This window comes from Falco punctatus, assembly GCF_963210335.1.
Source record: "Falco punctatus genome assembly, chromosome: 6".
NCBI classification, from domain to species: domain Eukaryota; kingdom Metazoa; phylum Chordata; class Aves; order Falconiformes; family Falconidae; genus Falco; species Falco punctatus.
The window spans coordinates 21,905,378-21,921,885 of NC_137585.1; the positions used below are offsets into that span (position 1 = coordinate 21,905,378).

Sequence of the window (16,508 nt, forward strand, 5' to 3'; positions counted from 1 at the left end):
TGTAGGAATGTACCTGCTCTGGATCTACTAGAACAACCTACTGAGTTACTCAAGTACGTTGGACATTCACACTGTCACAGTAACCAAAGACATCTGTCATTTCTGACTCTTCCTGTAAGCTGAGGCATTACCCACACAGCTGTGCCTTTAAAAAAAAACCAACTGTTCCCACACTCAGGAATAAAGGAGGAAACGATATAAAGATTATTCTCCTTTCATCAGCTAATCTGAACAAGCTAAACGACCCAAGCCAGCTCTCCAAGAAATGTGGTGGTTCCCAGTCTAGCCTCAGCACATCTTCAAGGTATTTATTTAAAGCTCCTTGAGCTTTAAACAAGTGCAGAGCCGGACACTTTTCAGACCATGAATTTCTAGGAGCCATTCTGAAGCACCGTTAGCAGAAGAGACGTAAGATTACACTGTTTTAGAGCGGCACTGGTATTTTTGCGAGTACTTGCCATCTCCAAGGATGGGTGCAGTCCGGCTGCCATGTGGGGGAAAATATGTGTTTGTGTAGATCTCACTCTGCTGTCATCAAACGCTGAAAGAGCCTGTTTAAAAGTGCTGAAGAAACTAGAATGAAGTCCCTGGTGCCCAGATCTATAGTTAGAGGGGCATCACTGGATGATGTGATCCTACCAGATTGCAGGGTTTATTTTTTTACATTGAAGGACTCGTCAACCCTGAAGGGATTAAGGGAGGAAGAATGGAGAGGATGAAACCACCTGGATGAGCAGCACTGCAGGTTTAAAGCTCCAAGTCCCAGTGCTCGGTGCACGCAGTGCATCTGTTTAACATTCTTGCTGCTTCTGGGCTTCACCCTGAGAATTGCTCCAGCACCACGCACCGCAGAGCATCCCCGCTGCGCTCACATTAGGCTTCTCTTAGTGTTCAGAAGAAAACAACAAAAGTTCCCCTTTTCCTTTACAGCTCTTTCACTTTCCATCTAATGAAGGTGGAATATAAAATGTTGAAGGAAAAAGCAGTTTTCCCCCTACAGTAGAATTTCCTTTTCAGTTATTTTTAATCTGACATCTGTTTTAACATGCAGTCACACACTACATTTATTTTAATTTTTTCCCTCCCTTGTGTTTTATTATTTACCTCCTGTTCCAAAGAGATCACAAAAGATTACACTTCTGTGAAGCAATAACAGCAGTGGCAACGATCTCTTACTTCTCACAACTTCTCTTTTTACCCCTCTGTTTTTCCTTTATCTACATCTTCCTGTCACTGCCCTCCCAGAGGCCTCGTTACAGTTGCTATCAGATGGGGTGATGGCATTCACAGGTTCTTTTGGGTTTTTTTTGAATTGGACAGATTTGTGCTAACTAGAAAACAAAGCACTTCTTGTTCAGAGCTGGATAGTCATACTTCGCTCTGGTTCAATTCATGACTTTAAGTAACTTAAGAGTGAGAAATCACGCTCTGGGTCAGCTGGTGCCTGCACTTTGAAGAAAGCCCAAGACTCTGCTGAAGGCAGCAGAAAGCAGGCAATGCTGAGATGTGCCAGCCTTCAGCCAGCCTTCTGGCATGACGCTGGCTGAATGTTTCTTTTCCCCTGGAAATGAAGATAACAACTTTAATCAACTTATGTGTAATTAAATTAAATCATGGAGAATATGCTTTCTCCAGCTTCTCCTCAGAAGTTGGTTGCTTGGGTCTGAGCACTAGGGCGAAAAAAAAACCCAAAACCATTCTCGATGGACTGGTCATCGCTACAGACGGTTTTAGCACCTTGCACCCCCAGGGCAGGCTCTCAGGCAGTAAGAGCACAGGCTGGTGCAGCCGGCAGGCACGATGGTCAGCCTTGGCAGGCGCCTCCACCAGCCCACTTGCTCTCCAGGTTGTGACAGTGGTGGAGACCCCTAACCCGCAGGGGTACCAAACCAGCCTTGTCACTGGCCTTGGCCCAGACGAAGGAAGTGAACTGGTTGGCTGGTTTGCTTGTTGGCTTGCATGTTATCACTAATAAATAGGTGAGAACTCAAATAAGTCTTTGAATAAAACCAGAGCTTGTGCTATTATTGAAATGGAAAAATCAGCTCATAAAGTTTCCCCTTGTTTTTCTGGGCAAACCACCATCCATTCTGGGCCTTAGTTTTATACAAGACTACCGTGGAGAGATGATGCAAATCTCCACCAGCTGAGCCTGCAAAGCTCTTTCCTCTACTCCTCCCACAGAGAAAGCAAAACTTGAAAAAACAAGTGTAGTCGATTCCAGTATGGCTTCCTCAGTTTGTTAACATTCTTTAAAACATCCTTTGTATTCATCTCAGCTAAGGAAGCAATTCTAAATTGATGCTTTTACAATTCATTGTTTGCAAACACTCCCTGTGATCTTGGAGATCTGAAACTTTTATGCCTCAAGAAAGCTTTGCTTCCAGAAGACCCAGTTTTCTGCAGCTTCCAACAATTAGCAATCCACAAGATGTCCCCAGTGCTCAGAACAGACATGCTTAAAATCACTAGACTCATCAGGAATGGCTAGAGCATCTTCTTGGCACTTCTTCATTGCGTCCATGTTAAATTTCATTAAAGGATATTGAAACAGCTTTGTCACGCTTTCTCTTGGTAAGGGGTTACTGTAGGTCCTCACAGAAGGGGAAGGATCTGTCAATTGTCTGGAACAGAGGAAAGGTCTCTACTGTATAGCTGGTTGGAACCTGGTAGTCTCCTCTTGCTTTTAGGGAGTGCAAGGACTGCAAACTTTCTCGATGTTTCTTTCTTTTTAAGTCTTATAACCTCAATTCAGCACAGTTCTGGCTTTCTGGGATTTTTAATAAAAATGGTTAATCAGTAATTTTACCTATGGTGACTTTGCATATTAGGAATACCCTTATCCTTGGTTGCCCTATTAAATAATGACTGACCAGATGGACAATTCTGTCTTTCTCTCCTGGGCAGGTTACATCTAATTAAAAGCAATTCCCTCCTTCTACCCCTACTGCACACTATACATATCATCCAGATGTCAGCTCTAGTAATTTCAGCAAAAGCTCACCAAGATTTAGATAAAACTTGCTATTGTTGTTTTGTGTTTTTTCCCCCCAGGGGAGGCAGAGAGCCAAAGTTCCAACTGAGCAAAATAAAATTAAAAGTAGATCAGTTTTTTCTGTCTCAGCAGCATGTGCTAGGGTATGTAATGTATGTTCCCTGCTTCACAAAGGAAATGAAAGAACGAACTTATACAACTGATGAAATAAAGATATCAAAGTATTACTTGCCCCAGTTGATATGTACACTTCACATATAATTACTATTTAATAACTTTGTTTCCTAAAAAACAGGAAAAAAGCTTACCCTCTCTCCCAATTCCCTCTTCTTGTAAATAAACTGATGCAGAATCTTCTAGATTTGTAGTTTCTGCTTGACTTTCTTCTTGAATTTATTCTCTTCTTTGCAAAGTAATGTGGTCTACAAAATGAAGCTATTTAAAATCCTAAATGACTAAGTGTTACAAAAATAATAAATTAGTATACAAGACTGACTTGCACAAAACATAAGTTATACTCTGAAACATATTTAGATGGGAGCACATAATTGCCTGTTCCTTTTCTAATGGCCTGAAGCACAACACAAAATCTGAACTTTTCCCAAAGTCTATGCAGTGATGGAGCACTGCCCCCTCCCTGGTTCCCGACTGGGTTCAGTCCCCATCGCCTTTCATGAGTTGTCTGCAGGACTGACAACCAGCTGCAGCAACCTTGAAAAATCACAACTGCCCCATCACCACAGAACTAAATAGCAGCAAACAGCCATCAGCGACAGGAAAGACAGAAGACAGTGGAAGTGCTGGTCAAGGGGAAGGGCAGCAAGCCTAGGAGACCACACTGCAGGCACTTCCAGTTCCCTGTGGGTGGGGGTGTAGGTCCTGTCACACCAGCCTCCCACCTAAGCTTAAAATGCATGTTAGTCCCTCTACCTCACATTCTTGGCTCTCAACTGGCTCGGTACTGGAATAAGACCAGCAACTGCTCTGGCCCTGCTCAGCCTCCCCCCACCCATGGCAGGGGTGCAGGAGCCCCACTTCAGCTCAGCCCACAGCCCTCAGCAGCTCCCTGAGCTATGCTGCAGAAGTGATGGTCTCCAGCTGTGCCTCCACCTCTGGGATGGACCTCAGACCTGCACTGTCGGTAGCTATCTCCTGGATGGGCCCCTTGGACATGCCTTGTCACATGTCTCCAGCCCAGTCCCTGCTGCTCCTGACGGGACCCCTAGCCCAGGTTCATCCCCTTGCATTGCCTAGGACTGTCAACAGACCAATACCTGGCTGGTACCAGCAGCTTCGGGGGGGGGGGGCAGGGGGGAGAGACAAGGCTCTGGGTCACGTTGGGGGTCCACAACCACAGACAATATGAATACAGCGCACTTGAGTGAAAGAGAAGTTAAAGATAACCAGTCACTCTAACACTGAGCCTTCTGCTTATTCCTTGAAAAAAACCCACCCCAAAACCAGCATCGTCTTTATTTGGATGTGTTTACAGATTGTTACCTTTACATTTTTTCTTACACACACACACACTCCCCACCCCACCCCCCAAATTACAGGTTTCAATGGAAAAAATATTTAAATTACTTTCCAGTCCAGCTTCTCCTAAAACACTGGTTGGCTTGGAGTTGCACAGTATTTCACATCGGTGTGTTTGCAATGTTTATGGGAAAGGGAAGCAGCACCGCGTTGTAGTTCCCATAGAATCCTCCATCCACGTGGCTTTCCAGGAAAAGGAACCTCTCCCTCTGCAAATGGAGCCTGTTCCGTCTGAAGCAAAGTAACCAGCAGCAGGCCACGCGCACATCAACACGAAGGGAGCCATTGACAAAAATATAAACAATTCCTCCTGGCAAGTTAATTAATCGACATGCAGCTCCCATGGAAACAGTGAGGCTGTTCTCAGAGGCCCTCACATTAAATAGTTAGGTGGCAAAGTTGGACCTTCATTAATTTTAAGGAACTACACAGGGTCCTTCACCTAGAAATGAAAGCATCTCCCAAAAATAGCTTCTAGCTTCGCCTTACAGGTCCAAAAGACAACCAACCACAAAGTGTACTTTGCAAGTGAAGTAAATATTTCTGTTGTGAACATATTGAAATGCACTCCAACATTTTTATGGCTATAGCTGAAGAGCAGCAAAACCCAGTGCGTGGCTGCTGGGAGGGCATGGCAGAGGGTCACCCTGGCAAGCACCTGGTAGGAGCTGACTGCACACAACAGGCTCTGTATTTCTGAAAGCTCAGCAGCAGAATTTTCCTCTAAATATGCAAAGAGCCAATGGATTCTTCCTTCAAGAAACTGGCAGTGAAATCAAAAGGAGTACCCATGGCAAAAAAGGCCACTTTCCAGGAAAACAGATGTGTGGATAATACAGCCACAGCTCAGCTTCATTTTCTGTGGCGAGACCTAAGCCAGAAAAAGGCTGAGCCTTGGATTAACTACTTCCTGGGAAATTAAGGCCTATTTTTAGATCTGAGCACTGCATATAAGATTTTGATTTCTGTATATGTTTTTTCTCTGATATTTTTTTTCTTCTGTTCAACTTTCCTATCTGTCCAAGGTGTTCTGTCGAGCACTAGTGATTCAGGTGGTATAACCAGATAAATAACTGAGTTATTATCTTTATGAAGCACAGATCTCTCTGTAATGAATTTAACTTGTGGCTTGATTTACAGCAAAATCCTCCTCTTACTTCCCCGATGAGACCTACTTAAGTCAGTGAGACTAGTCATGATGATAAGATAATTAAGTTTTTAGTACAACTCTGGTTAGTGAGCAGAATGCAGTTCTGAAGTAATGAATCTACTAGCTCTGGTCTGATATTCAAAAGGTGATTATGATTTCGGTATTGTTCTTAATGTGCTCTGAGAAAAGTACTTTTTACATTAAAGCTGTACCCCCTGTATAGGACACAATTCAAATCACCTTTTAAATCAAAGAATTGCTTTCAGAATGGCAAAGTTGAAGTTCAACCAGCGTAACAGTGACACCTGCAAACTGACAGTCAAACCCCCCTACATTAAAATGGAAAGATTTGCATGAATGTGTTTTAAAATGACAGGAGACAGGAATGGGAGCTTCTAAGCAAGTTAGACTAAAATTTTAAGAGTGAAATGCCTAAAAATAGGTCCCTGAATGCATAGTTAGGCACCTATGTAGAGGCTGCTTGATTTTCAGTTGTTCTGATCACCCAGAGCTCCCATTAACTTCAGGAGCAACTGTGGATACTCAGCTGTTCTAGAAATCAAGCCACCTTTATTCAAGGGTCTAAATATGGATGTCTGTGCCCAAGTTTGGGGGAAAAAAAGACACACAAAAAAAAAGGCGGGGTTTTTTTTGCTACAGAGACATTTTATAAAAGAAAGTAATAGTCAATTTTCATTTTCTCAGATTACAATGCCTGAAACCGAATCAACATAACGATTAACAGCACAACACATCTATAGTAGATTTTGTCTAAGGTGAATGGAAAGCTATTCCAAGATCTATAGCTCTTAATTAGCAATCTGAAACATTCCATAGATATTTCATACTCTGCGACTGCAAAGTGTTACCAGGCCACCTAAATCTTTTTCATAGTATTTCAGTGTTGCCATTAATAAGCTTTTCAGGCTGGTCTGAGGAAGACTTTGCAAGATTAACTTTGCAAATCTGTAAGTATTAACTATTTAACTATTTTAGAATTACCATTTTTTCTGCTTTTGGATCAAGTACAACCAGCAGACTTGAGCATATTTTTAAATACTATAAAATATGAAGAAGGGAGAATTAGGCCTTTAATTCTATCCTATGCACTTGGTTGTCAGAAGACTTGTGAATGCTGTATGCTTAAAGACCTCTTTTGTAAAAGTAATCCTAAGTTGATTTTGTGTCTAAGCCATTGCCAGGTCATGCTGAAGTGCATAAGAGCCAGTCACATGATAGAAAATCTGCAAGAAAAAAGAAAATTTATGATGGAATTATATATGACTATAAATCTGAAAGTGTCAAGAAAGTAACAAATTAAAGTGATGCCAGATGAAGATGATGGATATCTGTTTGTGTGTGTGTGCATAAAATATGATGTAATATACCTTTACATACTTGTTTATAGGATCTGAACTAAGGGCTCTTGCTGCTCTGCTTGTGAAAAAAAAGAAAAAAGCAAAGATTCTTGCTGCTTTTAACTAAGCTTTCAAAAAGAGCCAGGTAGAAGACTGCTTTACTCTTATTGTAATCTCATTTTGATGCTTTCAGTATTATTTTGTGATATTCAAAGTATCCAAAATTGCTTATGCTTTTATATGGCTCATTTCAAACTAATCTTTTAACTGTATTGTCTTGGAGGTGAAGGAGTGTTCTCTCCATTTTCTGTGTTTGTTTGTTTTTTTTTGAATACCTATCTGTTTTATTGATAATAACGATTGGGACATTTTATTTTACATGTTTTTTAGATGGCACAGTATAGCAGAGCTTTGGTCATGACTGGGGCATTTGTGCGATCCCTGTCAGATAAAATGATGCCACCCTTAGGAAATCGGAAAAAACTGTGTGACACAATCACTGGCTGTGTTGTAAGACACAGCAGTGACAGCAGTGGAAACAAGAAAGTTCATGCTGCTTTGTCATAACCAGAGACATGATTTTAGGTCAAGAGTGAGGCAGAGGTAGTCTGGCAGTGAAGAAAGCCAATATCATTCTCATTGCAGGAGTGAGCCAGGGGTTTTCAACAGTCATGAATATTCACCTGACATCTCTCAGCTGTTCTGTATTTCTTCAGACATGTCTTTTTTTCAGTTGCTAGGGAAGGTGGGCAGAGGGAACAGACTGACACTTTTTTTTCTCCCCCAAAGCCACTAGAACTCATGTTCTCCCACCAGCAGCAACAGCACAAGGACTCTCAGACCATTTTCTTGGTTAAAGCTAGCATCACCTCATCTCCTGGGCTTAATGAACACAGGAGTGAAGTCCAGCAGCCCTAATGGTTTAGTAGTTCCTATGACACTGCACTGTTCTCAGCTATGCTGTACCCTTCAGGGCTGATACTCTGTGCCAGTGAGGCAGGTCATGGGTAGTGAGGTCAGAACCCTTCTTCCCACCAGGAATTACACATAGCCACTGCACCTCATACACTAATTTGTCTGCCAGCAAACACAGTGACCAGCCTGCACAATAATAAAATCAATTAGAAAAATGAGGCTTTGTAGAATGCAATTGCTTTTCTTCCCCAGGAAATAATCAATATGTAAAACCTACTCTATATCAAGCAGTACCATATGTAGCATGAGATGTGACTTTCTCCAAATCATGGAAATGTATTGCGAACAGTTGGGGCACAGTGATACAAAGGGTCTGTGAGATATTTTGAGGGTCAGCTGAACTGGCAGCAGCCAGGAGTGCAGGGGAGTGCACTGCCATGTATTTGCAAAAGACTCCATATATGTGCAAACTGAGCCTCTTTGCTCACTGCATTGCAAAGCTGGCCCAGGCACTTGCCAGCTGGTGGAATATGAGAGTCCCAAATGTCTGTAAATGACAGGCCAAATTTAAAGAAACACTGGGCTGGAAGTGAACCTATCATTAATAATTAATTATATGTATGTTCTATTATCTTTTAAACAGCACCAAAAAGAATATTCTGCAAAAACAGTAAGCCAGCACATTTAGAAAGACTACTTTTTCTCTCCACCAAGCTGGAAACTGTTAAACAACTAACCTGTCTCTCAATGTCTTCCAGCAAACTACTGGCACCCAGGCGAAAGAGCTCTGGTGTTAGCCATTCCACTCCCAGTTCCTCCTTCACCAGCATAAGCCAAGTAATAGCTTCTTTTGCTGTCCGAATGCCCCCAGCAGGTTTAAATCCAACCTTTACATAGGAAAAAAGAAGTGCAACACACATTTTCATTCATCAGTAATCCTAGAAGAGCAATCAGCATTTGTACACCTGCAGTCTCTAAGTGCCTGTGGTGTACGTAACAACTCTGCTCGGTATGTATCTGACTGCAAACAGTATAAACTCTGGACTAGCGCTGAGAGCTATCAAGCCACAGCCATCACTGCGAAAGAGAACATTTTCATCACGAGGGACAGCAACTGAGGGAGTAATGCTTTTTTTGACCCCAGTGCACTTTCTCAGGAGCTGGGCTTGAGGTCTAATGGGAGTACTTTGCCCGTAGTGCATATTAGGCTGAGGGATTCAGGCAGAACCTGGGATGCCTGTGTATCACCTACTGCCCACGTCACAAACTAATTCCAAATATATAACAACAAATATACGTGCAATAACATGACACTAAACGTGCTGAAATAAAGCACATGAGCCAGCCAACTCATGTGGAGAGCAGTGAGAGATGGTTGTACATTATAAAACGCCTGTGCACTACAGTTATACATGACTGGGCTATATATTCAAACCTATCAGTGGTTTAATTTTTACTAAAATTTTCTAAATGAGACTTAAATTAGGTCTGTCTTTACCATAAATTGAAAGTTTTGTGTTTCACAGGAACTGCAAAACTTGTCTCCCAATACATTCTGGATATGCTTTCAGACACTTGATGTGACATGTGTCTCATACACGGTCAGGTGAAATGCCACATATGCAGAGGCACACATGCCAAGAAGAACCTGTCTTTGAGGTGAAGCATGCCTTGAATGCCATGATCAACCTGCAGTGCAGAGCCAGCACGGAGGTGACTTGGCATGTATGCCTCATGCCAGTCTTTTGGTTACGTGCCATTTAAACACATCTCATTCTGACGCAGAGCTTGTGACACGCAGCTATCAAACCCCATACAAAAAAAATTGTCACCTGCACTAGCCGAAATGTTGGCCTGCAGCAGATTACTGAACTCTTCGAAAACAAGAATTAGGAATACTTTTCTGCACTAAAAAAAAAAATAAAAATCTGAATGATCTGTACTGTAGCGCACAGTGATTCCTTCTACATTTCCCTCTGCCACAAACCTTTAGCTTGGGTACTCCTTCCCATCAGCCTCCTTCTGCAAGAATTATCGTTCTGATTTCCGTGTATATGTTCCTGAAACCTCACTGTATTGAGGATTTCTTTGTGCCTTATGGATATAACAGTGGAACCAAAAGCATCTGTTTTTAAATCGTTTGGTCATTTTTTTTTATAGTGATCTCAGGACAAACGAACACAGAATAAATCCTTCTCTCATACTGAAGCACTGTGATAACAGCATGTTTCCAATAAGATTATAAAGAACAATAACAGGAAAAGCTTGATAAATCCAAAACATGAACACTGTTTTTTGTGGATGGATGGGTGCACGAGTGTATGCATACATCTGTTAACACTAGATTTTCAAAAGGAATTTAATACACAGCAACTGGAAAAGCATCTTCTAGACAATAAATTAAAATAGTGGGAATGTGTTTTCCCTCAGGAAGAGAAATTCTAATGAAATTCAAATTTAGATTTCTTCTTAGAAATATTACAGCTCTTTTCAGATAATCTGTGGCAAAAACAAGTAAAATAGAGTTAATAAGAGAATTAAAAACATCATGCAGAATTCCTTCTCCTTTTAGCAAATTCGGAAAGCTCTTTTCTTTGCAAAAAAGCTGACAAAGACAAGCCTGTCCTCTCCTCCATTTACCCGCTTTCCAAATGGCACATCTGACTGCCATAAAAACGCAAAAAGGAAGGGGGGTTGGAATTTAATTCAAGAGCTGTACAAAGTCCAGCTACCACCTTCCTGCTGTTTCACAGCATTTCATTATTTTGCTTAATAAGTTCATCTCCTCAAGAATTTTCTCTTCACCTTATATTATTAAAAGTAATAAGTTTTTCTGGATTGGGGGTTTTCCCAACAGAAAAACCAATTTATGTATGTCTTTCAATAATGACAGGAAAAGATTATTTCCCATTATATTGCACACTTTTCATATCACCACCACAGCTTATCATTCAATAAATGTTACTCTGCAACTTGTTCCTTTCCTCGAAGAAGTTTAATTTCTGTATTAACCTGTTTTTCCCAGCCAACGCCTTGCCAGAAAGCATCCCTACAGCAGCAAAATTAGTTTGTTAAAGAAACCATTTAGAAATCTCTTGTCACTGATAATATTGTCTTCAGTTAATAAAATCACATAAAGTCAGTTTACATCTAATTCACTGACACACACATGCACACAGACATAACCACTCATTCTTAATAACACATTTTATACCATGAATGCATCCTTTTAAAGAAAAAGGTGAATTCAACATTTATATCCAATTATAGGTACAAAGCTGTGTTAATGCAGCAGAGCCCAAGCTCTGGCACACAGCTGCCGTGAGCAGCACAGGCACTGAGGTGAGTCGCGTGGTCCCAGGGATATGGCTCAGGCTGGCAGGAGTGAGGATGCTCCCGCAGAAGCAAGACTATGGGAGCTGCTTGAGTTGCGTGGCAGAGAGAGATGCAGGCTGGGGAACGGAGGAGTGAGGACAGCCCAGGGATCCACACTGGCCTCATCTAGATGACTACAGAGAGCAGATGGACACATGTCTACCCTGTTGTCGTGTGCTCCTCAAACTCCAACAGCCCCTGAAGCCACCTGAGCCCATATCCCACTTCTCATCCCATGTCCTAACATCATACCTTGAAAGGCCACCTGCAGAAGGGACAGAAAGGTGAGGTGGAGAGGACAGAAGGGTGACCCAGAAATGGGGAGAGGGTCTCAGCTAGGGATACAGTTTCCTTCCCTGAGGCTGCAGGCGAGGACAAAGCCCTCTGCTGAACACCAGCACCAGATCTAACTGGCAGCCCCCACTTGCCTGTGGATAAAGGAAGTGAGAGGTGGCTTAAGCGTTCCTGTATAACCTCCTCCTGTCTCATTGCTTCAGTGCAAGGATGGATGCACAGAGTTCATCACTGGCTCTGCCCTATGGTTCCTGCTGCTCTTTGCTTTCACTGACCTCACTTGACAGTGGTTTGACACAAAAATGTTCTGTAACAGAACACAATGTTCTTCCAGGCCCTGTCCCTTCCTCCCTCCCTCCCTCCCAAACAACAGGATCCAACTGGATATGCCTTCTTGTCCCCTTGGAAAGCCCCTCTGGCAAGGGAGGAAAGGGCAGAATTTATACTTTGGGTTGCCAGAAAAAAACTCAAAAAAACCAGTTGTGTACACTGGACAGACTCTTGATGGCTATAAATTTATATAGCTCCGCAGAGGTTTGTGGGAGTATACTAGTCACGGTCAGCTCAAGATTTGCCCTGTTATTAATGGAGATGAACATTTAAATACCTTAAATGGTGAAACAAAACAAATCCAAATGCAGCAAGGGATGCATCAAATTTCATGAACTTTTAAGGAATGAAGTGACACTTATTCAAGGAAGGAAAGCCAAAAGTGTTTTGTTGGCTTTTGGGGGTTTTTTAAGTATACAAATATTAGCAAATCCAATGAGGCATACAAGAGAGAAGTCCCATTACCTATTGCTCATATAGCCATGGAAGCTAATCTATGTGGATTTATATGTACTGCATTTTGAAGCGATTACACTTTCATTTCTTTCTGAGTGAGCGTGTTTGGTTAATTTTTATAAAGATAGTGAGAATTACCTTGTTGCCAGTTTGCCAGTAGAATTCTCTAATGGCTCTCATCATAACTACTCCGACTGGAAAGGTTGCATTTTCCACCTCCTTTCCTGTAGATGTCTTTATAAAATCAGAACCTGTAAGGAAGTAAAAAGCTTTATTGTAGTTTTAGAACAAGAAGCACTCTGCATATACATAGTTCACTCCCTCCAAAGATGTTCTCGTTCTTCATAACAATTAGGAAGCATTCCTTTACACGTACGTCCCTGTGGTGTCGGTGCTAACCTTGCTCTGGTTGAGGCTAGAGCAGGATGATACCCATCTGGTTTCAGAGAAAGTCAGACATCCCAGCAGCTAAAGGAACATCCCAGCTCTTAGTTCTTTGCTTTAGCTATTAGACCAACAATGTCTTCAGGTCAGTCCAACATAATATATGTTCCTGTATGGACACTCAATAAGTATGTATATATACATGAATAGGAATGTGTCTGATTAACCACAACAATGGGCATTATTTCCTCCAAGCAAATTTTGCACATAAATCAAAATTTTATTATTTCCACATGGATCTTTCTAAACAGAAACAATTTTCTTTTTTTTTTAATTGAATTTTACTCTATTTAGTCTCATATTTGACAGCCTACTGTTGTATCTCCCACAGCTGTTTGAAGTGAAAGAAATCCCACGTGTACTTACAAAACCAGCTGTGGCATACCATAAACAAGGGTAAATCCCCCTTCTCATGCATTTTGCTATTGTAACGTTGCAAATTACTCTACTTAAAAGCCATGGTCCAATATAATGCAGTAACAAGGTCAAAACATCCGTATTATTTAAGGAAGGAGAGTTAGCCTTGGCTTATTTTTTTTTCCTGGTTTCTCACTTGTGAATGATATTATCCACTGCCTGTTCTGAATACTTGTGTAGTGCTCTTGTGCATTCTTGCTGTTCCAGGTTAGCTTCAAATGAATCCTGTAGCACAATGTAACAGAAAAGCTAAGAAACTAACCAAAACATTTGCTTTGCAGTGTATGATCCTGCACTGACACAATACAATGACAAAACTTCTTTAATTGCATTAGGGCGCACTTCATCCCAGGGAACCCACTTAGAAAAGGTGTACTGTGGGATCATTAATTATCAAAAGTAATCGGGAGAAGAAGAGGAATAATTCAAACATCGTGTAGTAGTGCATCATCCACTTAAGTCAATTGGAACTGCATCTGCTTCCACTTCAAATTTGGCTTAGGGTCCGTTTTCTCTCTTATTTGAATGATGATGCCTCTACAACATCCCCTAGAGTAAGCAAGGAAAGTTTCACTACTGGCTCAAACTAAAGAGTTGCCTAGATTACATTTTGACAGTGTGCTGTGGCACACTCCAGAGACCCGTCTTCCTGATGACACAGTCGATTGGCATACAGCAAGGTCTCAGCCTGGTGGAAAGTTAAGACAAAGCCAGGCATGTTTCTGTGCCTTGTGGTTTAAACATAACCGAATGGTATCGCTAGCATCATGTCTTGTAAGACCATGGTTTTCTCCGTAGGCTTCCTGCCTAGGCACTGACTAGGCACCCACTGGTAATTAAATTGCACCCTCCCGCAACAATTCCCATTCTAAAAAGAAACAGTTATTTGTGAAAAAAGTTCTAACTCCAGAGAAAGTGCAACGTGCAAGAGAGGCAATTAATAGTTGATTGAGCTTTGCAAAGAATGGAGCACATAGGAGAGACAATTGAGTTACATATTTCAGCTACTCCCTTCCAGAGAGACACTACGGACATCTGATAGTCATATTAAAACAAGTAACAGTGGAAGTGAAACTTCAACATCACCAAATTGTATTTTTAATTTCCCTTTCAAAATGTAGCACTTAAAGTTCTTCAGTGCAATACTTTTCATTTTTTCTAGTATAAGGTAAGTCAAAGCTTTTATAAGTCTTATAATTACAAGTCTCTATGGTACAGTTTCATTAAAAACTTTCATTAAACAACAGCTGCCCTTGTATATGGTCTTCTAATCAATTTGGTCAAACAGAATGACTTCTAATCAGCTGTTGATAAAAATAGAAGATGAAATTTTAATTCTAATAGATTAACCACAAACTCAAGATAGTCTTCAAAATCCATCTAGCTCTATTCTCCAGTGGATTTAACGACTATTCAGCAACTCATTACTAAATAGAACAAGATGAACATTTTCCAGTTCATTAAAGAAATGTACTATGTATTTTTGCATTGTCCTCATGATTCGTTACAGGGAGTCTTAATTACAAGATAATGGATAATGGTTATTAAATGCAGACTCCAGTAATGAAGCTCTATTCATTTGCGAGCCTCAGAGACTGCAAAGAGGGGAAAATAAAATTACTAGCTTCAAAAGATTAACGGATCAAATTATTATTCAATTTTGAAAATCTCATTCAGACTTCATAGAAACAAGAAGAGATTAAAAACTAGTATTAGTACAAAAGTAGTGCATTTATATATTTATTTTTATATAATATCTTAAGGCTATTACCAGAATAATCAGCTTTAGATGTGATTATTAGACAAACATACAGCCAATTTAGTAGCATCCTCTAACAATGAAAACAATAAATTTTTATTTCCTGAACAAATTCTATTTATGACACAAGAGCCTGCCAGCGGGACTGCATGCAGCCTCTCGCAGAAGACAGAAGACGCATGTTAGCAGAGAGCACCACAATGGAAGGTGCTATTAATGTTTAGATTTCAGGAATGAAAAGAGGGATTTAAAAACTGACGACTACCATAAAAAGCACCTCATTAAGTTGAATTTACACCAACCGTGTAAGGGAGTTTCACCAAGTTTATTTCTTATTCAGATTTTCAAAAACAAGACTAAGGAATGAACTTCAGCAGGAGTTTCATCTGGAAGCAGGTGATGATTTACAAACCGAGTTTTATCACCCATCTTATCGTCTTCCTACGAATGTATACACCCAAAAAATCAAGTTGTAAGGTTAAAATACATGCTGGATGGCTTTCCTTTTCCATAGAGTAGGTTACATGATTCAATGAAACATTAAAACAAAGACTTCAAAAAAATAGTTCTTCAGGGTAGATTTGTAGGCTCAGTGAGCCTGGAAAATGTGCTGCTCGCTACTCTCTTCCAATGTGTAACCACAACAGTGTGCTGCCTTGAAAGGCAGCAACTCATGTAAGACTCATTGAATCAGTCCAGAGTGGCGACATCAAAGCCTTTTTGAAACACAGCAGCATCACACGCCCACTTCAGGTGGGCTGGCTGCCAACCTAGTAACCCACCTGTGTGTGATACACTACAGCATCACAGCCTGACACGCACAAACCACATCAGCTTGCTTTAACCAGAGATGGAAATCTGAATGAACCTCAAGAAACGTGAACAGTGCCACAGTCTCTGTTTTGAGAGGCTCTCTCTTGTTGAGAGCAACCGAGCTCTCAGTGTCATCAGCAGCCAGACCACCTGGGCTGCAGTCACACATCTTGTGAAATCGGGTAGAGTATTTTAAGATATTAAATGCCCTCTTCCCTTGCACTCTCACCCCCTACACACAAACGACCCTCAGCCACTGCAATCCACCAAGGACCACTCAGAATAACCCAGGTGAACGTGCGCATGCTAAAAAGAAAATCAGTGCCTTCACAGCGCATATACCTAAAGGTCAAGATGAAGTCCATTACATCATTTCTGTTTTAGATACTCACACAGCCTTACTTGTGGTAGCACCTGAGCACAGGTGTAAAGCTTGAAGTATACAGAAGATGAGTGACTTGCCCGAGGCCTCTCAGCAAGCATTTGGCAGGGCAGAGATTGAATGTCCTGGTTCCTGAAGGCCAGAAGAGCCTGGCCTGCCGCTCTGCTATCCCCTCTATCATCTCAAAATGCTACAAAGCTTCCCAGTCCACGTAACATTGAAGCAGAGCACGAGAACTGGAGAATCTTATTTAGATGACAGTACCCAGGAAGCACACTCTGGTT

At 41.3% G+C, this 16,508-nt stretch overlaps 1 protein-coding gene across 2 annotated transcripts in view; it reads right to left on the reverse strand.

Moving 5' to 3' along the window:
* Positions 1-16,508, reverse strand: part of DERA (deoxyribose-phosphate aldolase) — a 105,594-nt gene that overhangs the window by 42,714 nt on the left and 46,372 nt on the right. For both annotated transcript variants that reach the window (XM_080391808.1, XM_080391807.1), the window contains 3 exons: positions 12,548-12,660; positions 8,692-8,841; positions 1-6,925 (listed from right to left, as the gene is read on the reverse strand). The exon at positions 1-6,925 is cut by the window's left edge and continues 42,714 nt beyond it. In XM_080391808.1, coding sequence (XP_080247934.1) covers positions 6,869-6,925; positions 8,692-8,841; positions 12,548-12,660 — 320 coding nt within the window. In that variant the 3' untranslated portion in view covers positions 1-6,868. The remainder of the gene's footprint in view (positions 6,926-8,691; positions 8,842-12,547; positions 12,661-16,508) is intronic.